The 14,126-nt window shown below is 42.5% G+C and overlaps 1 protein-coding gene across 49 annotated transcripts in view; it reads left to right on the top strand.

Moving 5' to 3' along the window:
• The window catches only part of LOC122696857 (DNA replication complex GINS protein PSF1-like), a 45,023-nt gene that overhangs the window by 559 nt on the left and 30,338 nt on the right, over positions 1-14,126 (top strand). For 8 of the 49 annotated variants that reach the window (XR_006341885.1, XR_006341879.1, XR_006341884.1 and 5 more), the window contains exons 2-5: positions 4,003-4,067; positions 7,103-7,201; positions 9,809-9,925; positions 10,731-10,773. Coding sequence is in view for 7 of the 49 variants with exons in the window: in XM_043906978.1 (XP_043762913.1) it covers positions 4,003-4,067; positions 7,103-7,201; positions 9,048-9,099; positions 9,809-9,925; positions 12,469-12,537 (402 nt within the window). In the remaining 42 variants the exon portion in view is untranslated. Of the gene's footprint in view, positions 1-381; positions 598-715; positions 796-2,878; positions 3,905-4,002; positions 4,076-7,102; positions 7,202-7,641; positions 7,803-8,338; positions 8,931-9,047; positions 9,105-9,808; positions 9,926-10,549; positions 10,697-10,730; positions 10,774-12,468; positions 14,018-14,126 lie in introns of those variants that run through there. The other 41 variants (XM_043906975.1, XM_043906974.1, XM_043906977.1 and 38 more) reach the window with 28 other exon arrangements.

Here is a 14,126-nt window from a genome sequence, read left to right as displayed (position 1 = left end):
TGGGACACCTGGATTCAGTCCCTGGGTTGGGAAGATCCCCTGGAGAAGGGAAAGGCTACCCACTCCACTATTATGGCATGGACTGCCACAGAGAGTCAGACTGAGCGACTTTCGCTTCACTGATTAAGGGGCTTCCCTCATAGCTCAGTGGGTAAAGAAGCTGCCTGCAAAGCAGGAGACCCAGGTTTGATTCTTGGGTTGGGAAGATGCTCTGTAGAAGGAAATGGCAACCCACTCCAGTATTCCTTCCTGGAGAAACCCATGGACAGAGGAGCCTGGCAGTCTGCAGCCCATGGGATTGCAAGAGTCGGACACGATTTAGGGACTAAACCACCACGCAGTCCTTAGGGGAATGGATCAGGTAGAAGAAAGACTGGTCTGAGTGGGTTATGATAGACAGCAGGAGAGATGGATGTGGTCAACAGCCCGGTCGGGGGTCACTGAACACCTTGTCCTGAGAGGACAGGTCTTGTAGGTACAAGGACAGGGGTGGAGGTGAGAGGAATAGCAGGGGAGGGGAAACACCGCGTCTCTGGAGGCTTCTCTCAGGAAGCAGAGTAAACATCTGGCGGTCATCAGGGAGAGCCTTTGGGTAAGGTGAGTTTTGTTTTGAACATTCAAGAGCACTTAATCTGACACTTGGGCCATTTAACAGATGGGGAAGCTGAACCACTGGAATTACACATCAAGTTAATGGGCATGTCTGAACTTGCAGTTGTTGGAAGCGGAGCCCCAGCTTGAATTCTGTTCCAGTCTGTTATTCTTGCAACTTCAGGCAGTTACCTTATCTAAAAAGTTAGGAGACCACAGTGGGAGGTTCACTGGAGACGTAGATCACAGACGGTTTGTTGTTGTTCAGTCCCTAAGTCATGCCCCAGTCTTTATGACCACATGTACTGAGGCCTGACACCGGGCTTCCCTGTCCTTCCCTGTCTCCCTGAGTTTACTCAAATTCATGTCCAGTGGGTCAGTGATGTCATTCAACCATCTCACCCTCTGTAGCCCCGTTCTCCTTCATCATATCCTCAATCTTTCCCAGCATCAGGATCTTTTCCAATGAGTCAGGTCTTTACATCAGGTGGCCAAAATATTGGATCTTCAGCATCAGCATCAGTCCTTCCAAGGAATATTCAGGGTTGATATCCTTTCAGATTGAGTGGATTGATTTCCTTGCTGTCCAAGGGACTCTCAAGAGTCTTCTGTAACACTACAATTCAAAAGCATCAATTCTTTGGTGCTCAGCCTTCTTTATGATCCAACTCTCATATCCGTACATTCCTTCTGGAAAAAGCATAGCTTTGACTATAGGGAGGGACTTTTGTCTGCAAAGCCCTCTAGGCTGGTCATAGCTTTTCTTCCAAGGAGCCAGAGTCTTTAAATTTCATGGCTGCAGTCACCATCCGCAATGATTTAGGAGCCCAAGAAAATAAATTCTGCCACTGTTTTCATTTTTACCCCATCTATTTGCCATGAAGTGATGGGACCAGATACCATGATCTTAGTTTTTGAATGCTGAGTTTTAAGCCAGATATTTGAGAAGGGTGGAGGCTTTCAAATATGTCCCCACTAGGGTGGGAAGACTAGGTCACACGGGAGGAAAGGAGCCCAAAGGTGCAGACAGTGCCCACAGGTGCTGGCTTTTCAGACTGTTAGTCCGGCTGTCTAGTTCGCTCAGACTTGAAGTGTTGGTTTCCCACTTTGGGAAGAGGCAGGGTGGAGGTGGGGGATTCAGGGATGAACTTAGAAGTGTAAAATCACTGGCTTTTCTGGGTCTTAGAGGGCGTCAGTGCACCTTTTCTTGCAGTTGTGGCTGCCTTTGGGGGCTGGCCACTGGGATAGCTGAGTTGGAATTAGACTAAGACTTGGTCTTGATCTGATTGAGCCCTCACACCCTGAACCCACACATGCTTTCAAGAATCATTCCTCCCTGGCAGATGGTAGCTGGTTTAGAGCAGGGACTCTGCCTTGTTCATTCCAGAATCCCTCATGGTTAGGTGCTGTGTTTGGCAAATTGGAATGATGCACTTTGTATCTGCAGAACTGATCATCGTTTGAGTCTTTAGGAAAATTATCTTGAGTTTCCAGGGGCTTACAGCTGGAGGTGGGAGCAGAAAATGATGCAATTCCCAGAGTAAATTTTAAAAATTTAAGTCTTAAAAAATAAATAAAAATTTAAATCTGAAAACTTGGTTGTATCTTTACAAGTTTATTTCATACTTATCTTTTGTATACCTGCTGATCTCCTAATTGTGCAAGAGTTTCAGCTGTCCTTTAAAATAATATTTGTGATAAAAGGAATATTTGAGTGAATTCTAGTAAATCAGACGTTTCCATGATATCTTTTTAACCAGTTGATTAAAGAGTAGGTAAAAGTCATGTTTCCATTTTTCATTAGAAATCATTTCTTACATCCAAGCAGCATTAAATAGTGTAATTTTATAGTTATACCCGTAGTGCTAAAGCATTTTTTCTTTTCTTTTTTTTTTTCATAATGCATTTATTTTGCCTCTAACAGTAGATGGGTTGCTTATCATTGTTTTGTTTTGAGGTTTCTTTTGTTTTTGGTTTTTTTTTTTTTTTTTGGTTGTCATTGTTATAGCATTATTGGGTTTTATATTGTAAAAATTTTAATTGAAATATAGTTTCTTTACAGTGTTTCAGGCATAGGGGGTGCCTGTTGACAAACATTGTGTAGCATTTATGAATTTTTAAATTCTAATATTTTTAAACCTTCCAAGGGAAATTGTTTTAGAAATTTGTCAAAGTAGAAAGCGGAAAAACTCCTTTTGCCATTCTGTTTTCTATCCTAGCAGTGTGTAGGTTTTTTTTTTCTTTTTTTTCCAGTAGTAACCTTTTAAGATCCTTTTCCAATAAATAATAAGTTATTTTCATGCTTTTGTCATGTGCTAGTACTCCTGTAGACTATTGTTTTTTTGTCATTATTTTTATTGAGGTATAATTTATGTATAACACAATACACATTTTAATAGAGTTTTGACAAATGTATACAATCCTTATAACCAGCAACCCAACCAAGATTTCTGCTATCCCAAGGATTCCCTTTTCTCTTTTGTGGCACTGGCTACTTCCCATCTGCAGCCTTAGGCAGCCAAGGATTTTCTTTCCCCTACAGATTATATTTGTCTTTTTTATTGTATTTCTGGAGTCCACATGCCAGCAATAGCATACTCCTCTGTACAGGGCCAGTTAAAAGCATACAGTGTGTGCTCCATTCTGTCTGACTTCTCAGTCTTTAAGATTATCCTTAATGACTATGTTGATTGTGTATTTTGTTGGTAATTCATTCCTTTTATTTTTTTAAATTGTGGTAAATGATACAAAACTAAATGTTGCCATTTCTAAACATTCTTCTGTGTCCACTTCAGTGGCATTAATTATATTTCCATTGTTGTGCAACCATCACCTCTATTTCCAAAGCTTTTTCATAACCCCAAATAAACTCTATAGCTTTTAAGCAGTGACTACCCACTCTCCTACCCCCTCAGCCTGGTAGCCTCTAATCTACTTTGCTTCTATGAGTTTGCCTCTTCTAGACATTTCAGATGAGTTGCATCATACCATATTTTTCCTTTTGTGTCTGGCTTATTTCAGTAAGCAGTGTTTTCAAAGTTCATGTTGTTGTATCTATCAGCATCTTCCTTTTGACTGAGTAATTTTCCATTGAATAGACATACTTTGTATGAACGTAGGTTTTCAGTTCTCTTGAGTGTATACCTAGAAGAGGAATTGCTGGATAAGATGGAAATTCGAAATTTGACTTTTTGTGGACTCACAAGGCTGTTTTCTATAGGGCTGAACCATTTTGCATTCCTACCTGCATTGGACAAGGGTTCCAGTTTCTCCCCATCCACTCCAACACTTGTTATTATAGCCATCTTAGTAGGTGTGGAAGGACTATTGGTTTTTCATAAGATACATAAGCAAAGACTGTTGTTACCAACTTGGTAGGGGAATTAATGAGTGTAATTGTATATGTTCCAGGAGGATGGACTGAGGCAAGTTCTGGAGGAGATGAAAGCCTTAGACGAGCAAAACCTACCTGATGTGTAAGTTGGTAAGTTGATATTTTAAAACAGTTTAAGAAATATGATATTGATGTCAGATCATCTTAACATTAGTTTTTAGATATGATTTATTATTATTATTTTTTAAATTCTCTGTGAGCCTGGTCATACCCTAGCTATACAGATGTAGAAGGATTTGTGTTAATGATTGTTATGTCTCTAGGGATGAAATAGTACTTGGCACATGGTAGATGTTCAATAAATACTTCTTGTTTGACTGGTGTGACTTGAAAGGAATTAGGGTGGATCCAAAAGAGATGATCCAGGAGCAAGTAACAGAGCTGATGAGTACAGTGCATTGTTTCCACTGCTTGTTTTCATCAGGTGAGGCCTTAGTGGGCTTAAAGGGAGAACAGGCAGCTTGCAAATTTAGCAGGAGTAGCAGAGACTTGTGAAAGCTTGACTGAAGTTGGCTGGGAACTCTTTCTGCAGAACACTACAGCTTGGTAGGCTAGAGGGTTCTGGAGTTGCAGACTGTCTAGAGCCAAGCATGGTAGTTGGCACAGGGGAGAATTTGAGCTGAATGACAAACTTCAGAGGACCTGTGAGTGGGTGAAGAATAAGACACAAGAGTACTGACTGCTGGAGGGAAAATGAGTTATTGAGAGCTCATCCTGGAGAGAAGTATGTCTGCAACTTGAGATTTCGTCCCTGGCCTTGTTCGGTAGTGTTTTCATCAGTTAGTTGGGCATAGAAATCGGTAGCATGTTGTTAGGGTGTGTGGAGTACACAGAACAGTAGGAACACTTTGCAGTGACTGTGTTTCTGATGATGAGGAACTGATGTGCAAGAGGTCTGCGGTAAATGTAAGGGAAATGGAAAGTCCTGTACTCAGGTTCCCAAGTCCTTCATTTGTTCCTGCAACTCAGCAGTTATGAGCTGATAAAGGGCTCTGATGTTTCAACTGTAAACAGCAGAATCAAGAGGTTTGCCCCCATGGCCCTCAACAGTGTCATGCAGAAGGCAGGTGTTAAATGCAGGTAAAGCGGGTCAGAGTACCTGCTGTGAAGGAAAACACCATACTGGGAGGAGAGTCATGCACTGAAAATATTGGTAGATTGTGAAATCTGGGAAATTCTTTCCGAGGAATAGAAGCGGGTTTTAGCGAGGAAGTAACTGTGGGCAGAGAGCATTCTAGTTTCAGGAAACAGCATGTGCAAAGGCCCTGAGTCTTGAAAGAGGGTGGGATGCCCAGGGACCTGGGCCTTCCCAAAGGCCAGTGTGGCTGGAACTTAGTGAGCAGGCCGAGAGCAACACCAGGGGAGATTTCTAAGCATGTGGGGTAGGTGGTGGCATGTTTGCGTTCTAAGGTCATCTAAGGACGACCCTGACCCCATGTGGATAAGGGATAGTGGGATCGACAGAGAAGATGGTGGTCATGCAGGTGACAGGAGAGGTGAGCCCGTCCAGTGGGAAGGAGAACAGTTTACACAGCTGTTGAGGAGGTGACTGAACAGGCCTTGGTCCAGTAAGGGAATGATTTTCCTCTGTTCGTACCATGGGGAAAATCAGGATCTAAAATTCTGTGCCCTATCCTCCCAGTTGGGTTCTGGGCAGGACACCACTGTTACCAGTTTCTGGTTAAAATTCTTTGTCAGAAGAAATATATTCCTATTTAATTGCTCACTGGAAATGTGAATTTTTTAAGTAAGTTCTTGTGTACTGAATCAAGTACTTTGATGTTAAGTTGGGTGTATTTTATTTGTGCAATTCATTATAATCAAGAGCACATTGTAAGCAGTGTGGAGAATAAATCTAACGTTTCTAGAATGGCAGAAGTGTCTAGAACAGATCTAGAAGACATGAGGCATATATTTTGCCTCTATTTTCAGGGTCTAGAGCAGGCACATACATTTTATATTTGTCTGTTCCTTTTAACACTCTAAAGTAGATATCTATTAATTCTGTACATCTGGTTTTGTTTTGTTTTCTTTCTTTCTTTCATTTTTTTTCCAGTTGTGGTTAAGATACACACCAGATGAGTGTATCAGTGGTAAAGAATCTGACTGCCAATGCAGGAGATGCATTCGCTGGGTCGGGAAGCTCCCCTGGAGAAGGAACTGGTGACCCACCCCAGTTCTCTTTCCTGGAAAATTCCAAGGACAGAGGAGTCTGGCAGGATACAGTCCATGGTGTCAAAAAGAGGCGGACGTGACTGAGTGACTGAGAGCACATACCATTCAGTGTATTCTAAACATTCATAGTGTCATATAGCTATCACCACCACCACCTTCTTCAGAAGTCTTCATTTTGCAAAACTGAAACACCATACCCAGTAAACAATTGCACATCTGATTGGAAAGGGTGATGCTTGTCTGATATCTAAGGAGACACATATTTTATAGGGTAAAGCCAAGATTTTCTCCCTCTCTGTGTAAAGGACCCTAAAGTACAAACATGCACAGAGTTGAAGATAAAGAACTATTTCTTGGATGAGTGGAGGAGCACTTGACTTTAGAGTCCTTTGCTCACTTTCTGGGAATGAGGATTTGAAAGTATTGATATCATAGAAAGAGGACTTCGTAAGATGAGAGCATGGTGTGAGGCCATAATGTTATGCACCATGATGTTTAATCTCTTATCCTATCATGAAAAAGGGATTCTAAAAAGTGAGGCAAAGATTATCTTTTGGAGACAATGGAAATTCATCAGTGTACAAAACCCAGTGTGCCACGTGGCTAAACAAGAGAATGGGAGTATGATCCTAGGCAAATTAGTTAGGTATTTATTTATTTATTTAACTAAAGTTTGTGCACACAGCTTGCAGGATCCTAGTTCCCTGACCAGGGATTGAACCTGTGCCCTGAGCAGTGAAAGTGCAGTGTCTTAAACACTGGACCGCCAGGGAATTCCCTGACCCTTTTCTATTTGATCCAATTAGCAAAAGCTCTGACGTGGAGGCAGGTAGGTTAACTACTAACACAAATGGCTGACAACAAGCATGGCCTCAGTTGTTAGCTGACTTTGAAAATGTGACTTGTTCTCAGTAGCATTCTTTTCCTTAAATGTTTTACCAGGAATAACGCAAAGTCAGGAGGACGGGGTGATTTGGTCCCAGCCATCAAGTTTCGACACTGTTCTTTGCTAAGAAGTCAGCGCTGCGCCGGAGCCTGCCTGTGAGCTTGTGTTTGCGCGGGTGGCAGGGAGCAGAGGGGGTTCCTGTCCCAGGGGGTGTCAGAAATTCTTGGCGATGTCTCTCTTCTATGAGCATTCAGAATTTTCTCTTTGTTTCCTTTTAAATGTTTTTTATTATGGAAAGTTGCAGTATTCTTAAATTAGGGAATAATATTACAGCCCCCCATGGAGCCACCATATAGGTCAAACAGTTCTTCACATTTTGCCATAATTGCTTCGTCTTGTTTTATGTGTCTAGGCTAACCATTAGGCATTCTCCACTGAACAGTTTTGTGTGCATCTTTAAGAAATAAGGCCCTCTGGGGCCTTTTCTCACTGTATAGTTGACCTGTGACCACTGTGTAACTCTCCTGTCTGGAGCAGTGACCGTCCCTTCACAGCATCCATCCAGTCTGCTGCTCTTTTCCCTGTTGTCCCGAAGGTGTCCCCTTGCAGTGGTTTGTCTGCCTCTGGAACCAAATCAAATCCACGTGTTACCTTCTGGTGGATCAGTCCTAAGTCTCTCCTGATCAAGACAACTTCTGCTCCAATGCGGTATTAATGTTCCAGGCATGACCAGCTGCTTCGGATTAGAGCCCTCAGGTGGGGTTCTGGCAGTGTCTTGCCAAGAACTTTATGATTTCACATGTCTGCTGAAGAGAAAAGTTAGCACTCTTGTTCAAATCTGTAAAGTCGGAAACTGGCTGAGCTTCTGGCTCAGCTTCTACAGTAGTATTTATAGTACTTGTCTTTTTGTTTGAACCTTTGATTTTCAGTAGTTTTTGGTCTGTTTGAGAATGGTAGTAGTAATTCTAAATGCTGTATGGAAAACTACTATTAACAAAATAAAGGGTCGGTTATGTTAGTTGCTAGAGATCCATCAGTAGGGTGCAAAACAGGCATCATTATTTGGAAATTTTTCGTAAAATATGTGTGTGTACATACTTTGCTTGGGGCTTCCCAGGTGGCACTTATGGTAAAGAACTTGCCTGGCAATGTAGGAGACGTAAGTGATGCGAGTTCAATCCCTGGGTTGGGAAGATCCCCTGGAGGAGGGCTTGGCAACCCACTCCAGTATTCTTGCCTGGAGAATCCCATGGACGAGGACCCTGGTAGGCTACAGTCCGTACAGTCACAGAGAGTTGGATACGACTGAAGAGACTCAGCAGGCACACACATACTTTGCTTATCTTTGTGAATATGTGTGATGAATTCTTGATTTGTTCAGTCACTGAGGCACAATATTTAAGGACACAGGATTGAAGGTAAGCAGACTCTTGTGGAAATATTGGCTCTGCTTCTGTGAGATCCTAGGCAGGAGGCTCCATCTCTCCCTGTGCCTAAATTCCCTCATTTGCAAAGTGAAAGTCATAGCATCTGCTGCAGTGACTTCAGACACTAACTCCCTAGTTAGACCAAACTTCATAGGTTAAGACTGCCCTCACTTCAGACACCAGCCATGGTTTGGGTGTTCCCAGGGCCACTCTCCCTTCTGACCACCTGGCTGCAAATTCAGAGATTCCCACTCTCCCCTCAGGTTTGAGGCTTTTAGCCTCTTGACATCATTGCGGAGAGGAGAGGGGACCAGAAGTAGGGCTCCGTCACCTGTGATTCAGTCCGTCATAGTTTGATCCATCGATGCACCTGTGTCCTGACATCCAGACTTGTGCGAGCTTCCCTGGTTGACACCACATCATGTGCATTGTTCCACGGCAGTGTGCCGGGAGGATGGTGTGTCCTGATTCCTCGGGGAGGGGAAGTCAAAGCTTCACATCTGGGACCCTCCCAGACCTCACCCTGGGTGTCTCTTCCTTTGGCTGGTTCTCATTTGTATTCCTTTCACTACAGTACAACAGTGGACGTCAGGGCAGTGCTTTCCTGGGTCCTGAGAGTCGTTCTGGCCAAGTATTAAACCTGAGGGAGGGGTGTATGTGTGTATGTATGCACACACACTTTACTAGTGAAGGTTATGAAGATGTTTTTCTGTACAGTCTTCTCGGAGTTATCTTGTTTTATTTTTCACAGAGATATCCATGATACTGGAATAGATTCTTGTGAATAATGTATGAGCCAAGTTGCATGTCTGTGGTTGGCGGGGAGGGGGCGGGGCTTTCTTTTGTCTTAGTTTGTTTGTCCTTGTACCCTTTTCATACTGTTTAAATGATTATAATTTTGTAGTACTTCTTAAGTAAGTTTTCCCATTTTGTTCTTCTTTCTCAAGTGTCTTGACTATTTTTGGCTTTTTGCATTTCCATGTAAATTTTAGCCTTATTTGTCAAGTTTGATATTTTTAAACAATTAGAGTTTTGATTGAGAATGACTTGGATCTGTAGATCAGTTAACAGTATTGTAATACTGAATCGTCCAGTCCTTGAAAGTGGTGTATCATTCTGCATTATTAGGTACCACTGTGCAGAATGACCAATACCTACTGTTCTAGGTACCAGTGCTTGGTTCATAAGAGGCAATCGATAATATTTGTAGTTTGAATGAATGGTCATAGGGAGAATGCATGTGGGCATCTGTGCTGTTTTTGAAAGGCTTAGTGTACAGTTTCTGCAAGTTTATTTTCTTACAGCTTTGTCAAATGGCCATCTTTGTGTTTCCAGGTGGACTGGTTCAATGGTTACAAAATGTCCCTTGCTACCTACATGAGGTCATTGGCAGGAGACCAAGGTTTGGACATCACACAGGATGTGAAACCTCCAAAAAGCCTATATATAGAAGTAAGTATACCTTTAAAAAAACTGGGTGTTTCTTTAATGCTTAGAGTGTGCTTACTGTTATCCAAAGGAGGGGTATATGAATATCTACTATTGTATATAGGCATATAACTGGGAGGCACCATAGGTTTGGTTTCTGACTCACAGTAAGGTGAAATGTCACTGAAACATGTCACACAAATCTTTTGGTTTCCCCGCGCATGTGAAACATTCTTACACTCATCTACTGAGTATGTCTTAGCATTATATGCATATTTTATTGCTAAAAAATTCTGCTCTCTGACAATGCAGGGTTAACACAAATCTTTAGTTTGTAAAAAAAAAAAAAAATCAGTATTAGAGAAGCACAATAAAGCAAAGCCCAAACAAGAGAGGAAACATAAACCGAAGCCAAAACGTTTGCCTGTAGTGTGAATGGGATTGAACCATTAAAAATTTCTGGCAGTACCTGTTTTTAAAGTTTTAACTTTAGAACCATGTAAGTATTTTACACATTGTTAAAAGAAAATGAAATCAAAGTGAAAAACCAGCGCAAAACTCTCCTTGGCATCTCCTTCAGTTTCCTTGCTGTCCATGTTGACCTAAACATATATTCAGAGATTTGCCATTTTTCTTCCTCCCCATCAGAACTGGACAGTTTGAACTGCTAGAATGCCTCAGGAAAGAATGCTAAGCCTAACTACACAGAGAAGACGCAAACAGAGCCTAACGCTTACCTGTAGGTGCATGTACAGTGCCCAGCTACTGGATGGTTACTCCATAATAAAAAATAATGTAGGTATTGTAAAACATCAGTTTTTCTTTTCAGGTGCGGTGTCTAAAAGACTACGGAGAATTTGAATTTGAAGATGGTGTTTCAGTGCTATTAAAAAAAAACATAGCCAGGGATTTACTGTCTTAGGATACTTTAAAGTTTTAAGCGTGTCAAATGACGGAAATGTTGGAATCAGTAGTAAACTAAATACCACCTTGCGATGATCATTTGTGTCATAGACATTAAGTTTATCATAAAATATGCTTTTATCCTTTTTCTAAAAACTTGAAGCAGAAAGGGGTGATACAGTTGACCCTTGAACATCATGTAGGGATAATGGGTATAGTCAGACTGCCCGCTCCCCACAGGCTCTAGACACACAGGCTTCCGTTGTGGCAGCACGCAGACTTCGTAGTTGTGGTGTGTGGGCTCTGCGGCATGTGGATTCTAGAGTTTGTGGGCAGAAGCCTTCCTCTTGATGAGATTTTGTCTCTCAGGATCAATCTGTAAAACTGGGGTAACTTAAAAGCATCATCTACTCTAGTGGACATTAAGGGGCTTCTAACATGTCTTAGCACATCTGAAATAAGTTTTCTATAAAATCTGTGTTATAGATCACCCACACAATGTGAAATATTAATAGGGAAACATTTCCCTACCATACAGTCCTTTATTCTTGACTCTATGGGGCATGCTTCTCATTGCCCAGAAATGAGAACAAATGTCTTTAGTAGACATTGGAATAACTGTTCAGTGAACACCTCCATCATTTTCATTTTTTCCTTTTTCTTTTTGGATTTCATAGTTGTAAGACTTAAACATTCAGTTAAATTAGACATCAGCCCTTGGCCTATGGGTCTTCATGACTGGTTGGCAGGAGTTTCTTTGGCCGTGGGTCCCACGCGAGGCCTTTGAGCTTGTAGAGAACTGTCAGGCGCACGGTGCTGCTGAAACAGCATCCGCTTCCTTGAGCACTTACTCTACTCGCTTCTTCAGTTCCTTTCTAGAGTTCTCTACGCTGCACTTTCTAATGCACTGTTTTTCATTTTTACTCAGGGATCTATATCTGTCTAGTCTTTGAGTTTCCTTTGGTCACCTGTGAGCTTGAAAAGTCTTCCTGCCTCACTCCCTGCACCTCCCCGTACCAGAATTTAGTCAGTGTGCCCTTGTGTGTTAAGCCTTGCTGTTTGGGAGGGAATGAGACCAGGAGATGCCATTCCAGCTCAGAATGAGAGCAGTGTGCTCTCGGGAGATACGGAGGATGAGCCTTAGCCGGGCACCACTGTCCTCACACACAGCATGTGGCTAGCATTCTTGGGTTACAAAGACTTTTCATCCTTGAAGAATATGGGAGAAGAATTGCACTGTTAGAGGAATGACTGTTCAGACATAGATCCTAGAAGAGGTTTAGTGGAGAATACACTCCTTCCGCTTGCCTTCTTAGTGAACTGTTGCCACAGCCCTTGTGGTCCTTGGCCCAGATCACCTACCTGGCTTTCCTGTGTTTAAATCTTAAAATGCGAACACTGAGGAGAATACCTACTAGAATTCATAAGTCTTTACTTTAAATTTAACTTAAGCAAGGAATGCATTTGTGTATAAAATTCAGATTTTAGTATAGCTCTAAGTAACATCAATTTCAGTTGATGAAAATAGCAAATATACTTAAGCTTACTTTAACTCCTTCACTGGTGCAGTTTGAAATATTCATCCTGTATTGCTGCTTTTTAATGACACAGCATGTAATTTAAAACACGTTTCATTCCTCTCTCTTCCTCCCCTCTCCCCTGAGCACTTTTTACCTCGGTGGAAGTACGAGCAGCTGATTAGACAAGGCGTTCTGGAGCGTGTGCTGTCATGACCCCTGGCCAGATGGCTGCTAAGACTCCCTCCTGGTGTGAGACTGCACCAACCAAGGTCACTTCTCCACCTCCCTCTCTACCTCCCCAAGGCCCACTGCTTTTTGGTTCTCAAATGGAAACTGTCTTTATGCAGGAATGCTTTGCAGAAGAGTATGGTTAGATTGTTTTCTTTTTTTTTCTTTTCATTTGGATGTTAATTTCTCTCTTTTTCATTTCTGAATATAATCCCATTACCTTCCATGGTAAACATATTTGTGAATCTGTGTTGTATGTTTGTACTTTGAAGTATTGGTTCTCAAAAGAGAGTTGCACTCTGGCCATGCAGAGAATCCACACACATCCACCCTGCTGTCCACAGCTCTACAGCAGAGTCCAAGGTCAGGGTTTTAGCAGATGCTGAGCTTAAAGAGAATGCTTCCCGGTGCGTAAACTGCCATTTCTCATTCTGTCCTCACAGCGTGCAGGAGGTTTGAGTTTCTATCGTACAGGATTCTCCCCTTTGTGTAGTAAGCTATCTCTGTAATCACAACGTCCTACAATTCCCCAAATGCTCCCCTGTGTTTCAGTTTCATGCCAGTAAACACAAGTTAGCTGTTCGTCTCTTTTAAACACTGAGGGAGAGCTTCAGCTGGTGTGAAGGGAGGCCTCGTGTCCCTCTGCCTCTTGGATTGTTGCTGGAAGTGTGCTGTGCAGGCCAGGGAGCTGCGTTTCCGAAGTTTGTTTCCAAATCCCATGGGCAGGTGGAGCTGGCGGTCTCTAAAGGACACAATGAATTTTGCCCATTTCCAGTGGTGGCTGGTCTGGCTCGTGCCTGTGTGCAAGCTTGTGTTGCAGGATGTCCATTTTGGAAAAGGAAATTGAGACTGGGGCTAGGAAAGGAATTTTGTGCAATTTCGCCCCAAGAGTCACATTGACCAAAAAGTCACAGGAAGAGCTGATCAGCTAAGTGGAGGGCAATTTCTACTGTCCATTGAAATGATAGGCATCAGAGAGGCACAAGGGGGTCCTACCTGCTGGTCAATACCCTTTCTCTACCAGTCCCCACCATGACCAGCCCAGTAATCTCAGAGACATTCAAGTTTAAAACCCAGATAAACCCAGTACCTGGCGCGCTCTGTACAATTTATTTCTTAGACGGGCCAAAATTATACTCAAGTAGTCAAGCTACGGAGAGCCTCTACCTAGGGTGTGGATCTGCATATTTTCACAACACATGTATTAGAACTTAGGTCAGCAGGCTGCCCTTGGCAGATTCTTTTCCAAGCAGTGCGGCTCACAGGATCTGGTTCCTGACTGGGGATTGAACCTGCACCCTGGGCATTGAAAGCACAGAGCCCTAACCATGTACCTCTAGGGAATCCCCTCATTCTTAAAAATACTTCTTTCCATAGATTCATAGCCAGATCAGATTTTCATCTGAATCTCTGCCAGGAAACCATAAGGAAAATTTCTCTAGTGCATTGGATGGATGATGTTTTAACTGTAGGCCAGTGGTCACTTCCCTTGCATTCTGCTCTTCCAAGCATGTGGAACCATGTGCAGGGGAGCCCAGAGTGCATGTGAGTCAGCTGTGAGGAGGAACCTGTGG

This window comes from Cervus elaphus, chromosome 7 (assembly GCF_910594005.1).
Source record: "Cervus elaphus chromosome 7, mCerEla1.1, whole genome shotgun sequence".
NCBI lineage: Eukaryota > Metazoa > Chordata > Mammalia > Artiodactyla > Cervidae > Cervus > Cervus elaphus.
The sequence above is the reverse complement of the archived record's forward strand: the minus strand, read 5'-3'. Positions and strand labels throughout refer to the sequence as shown.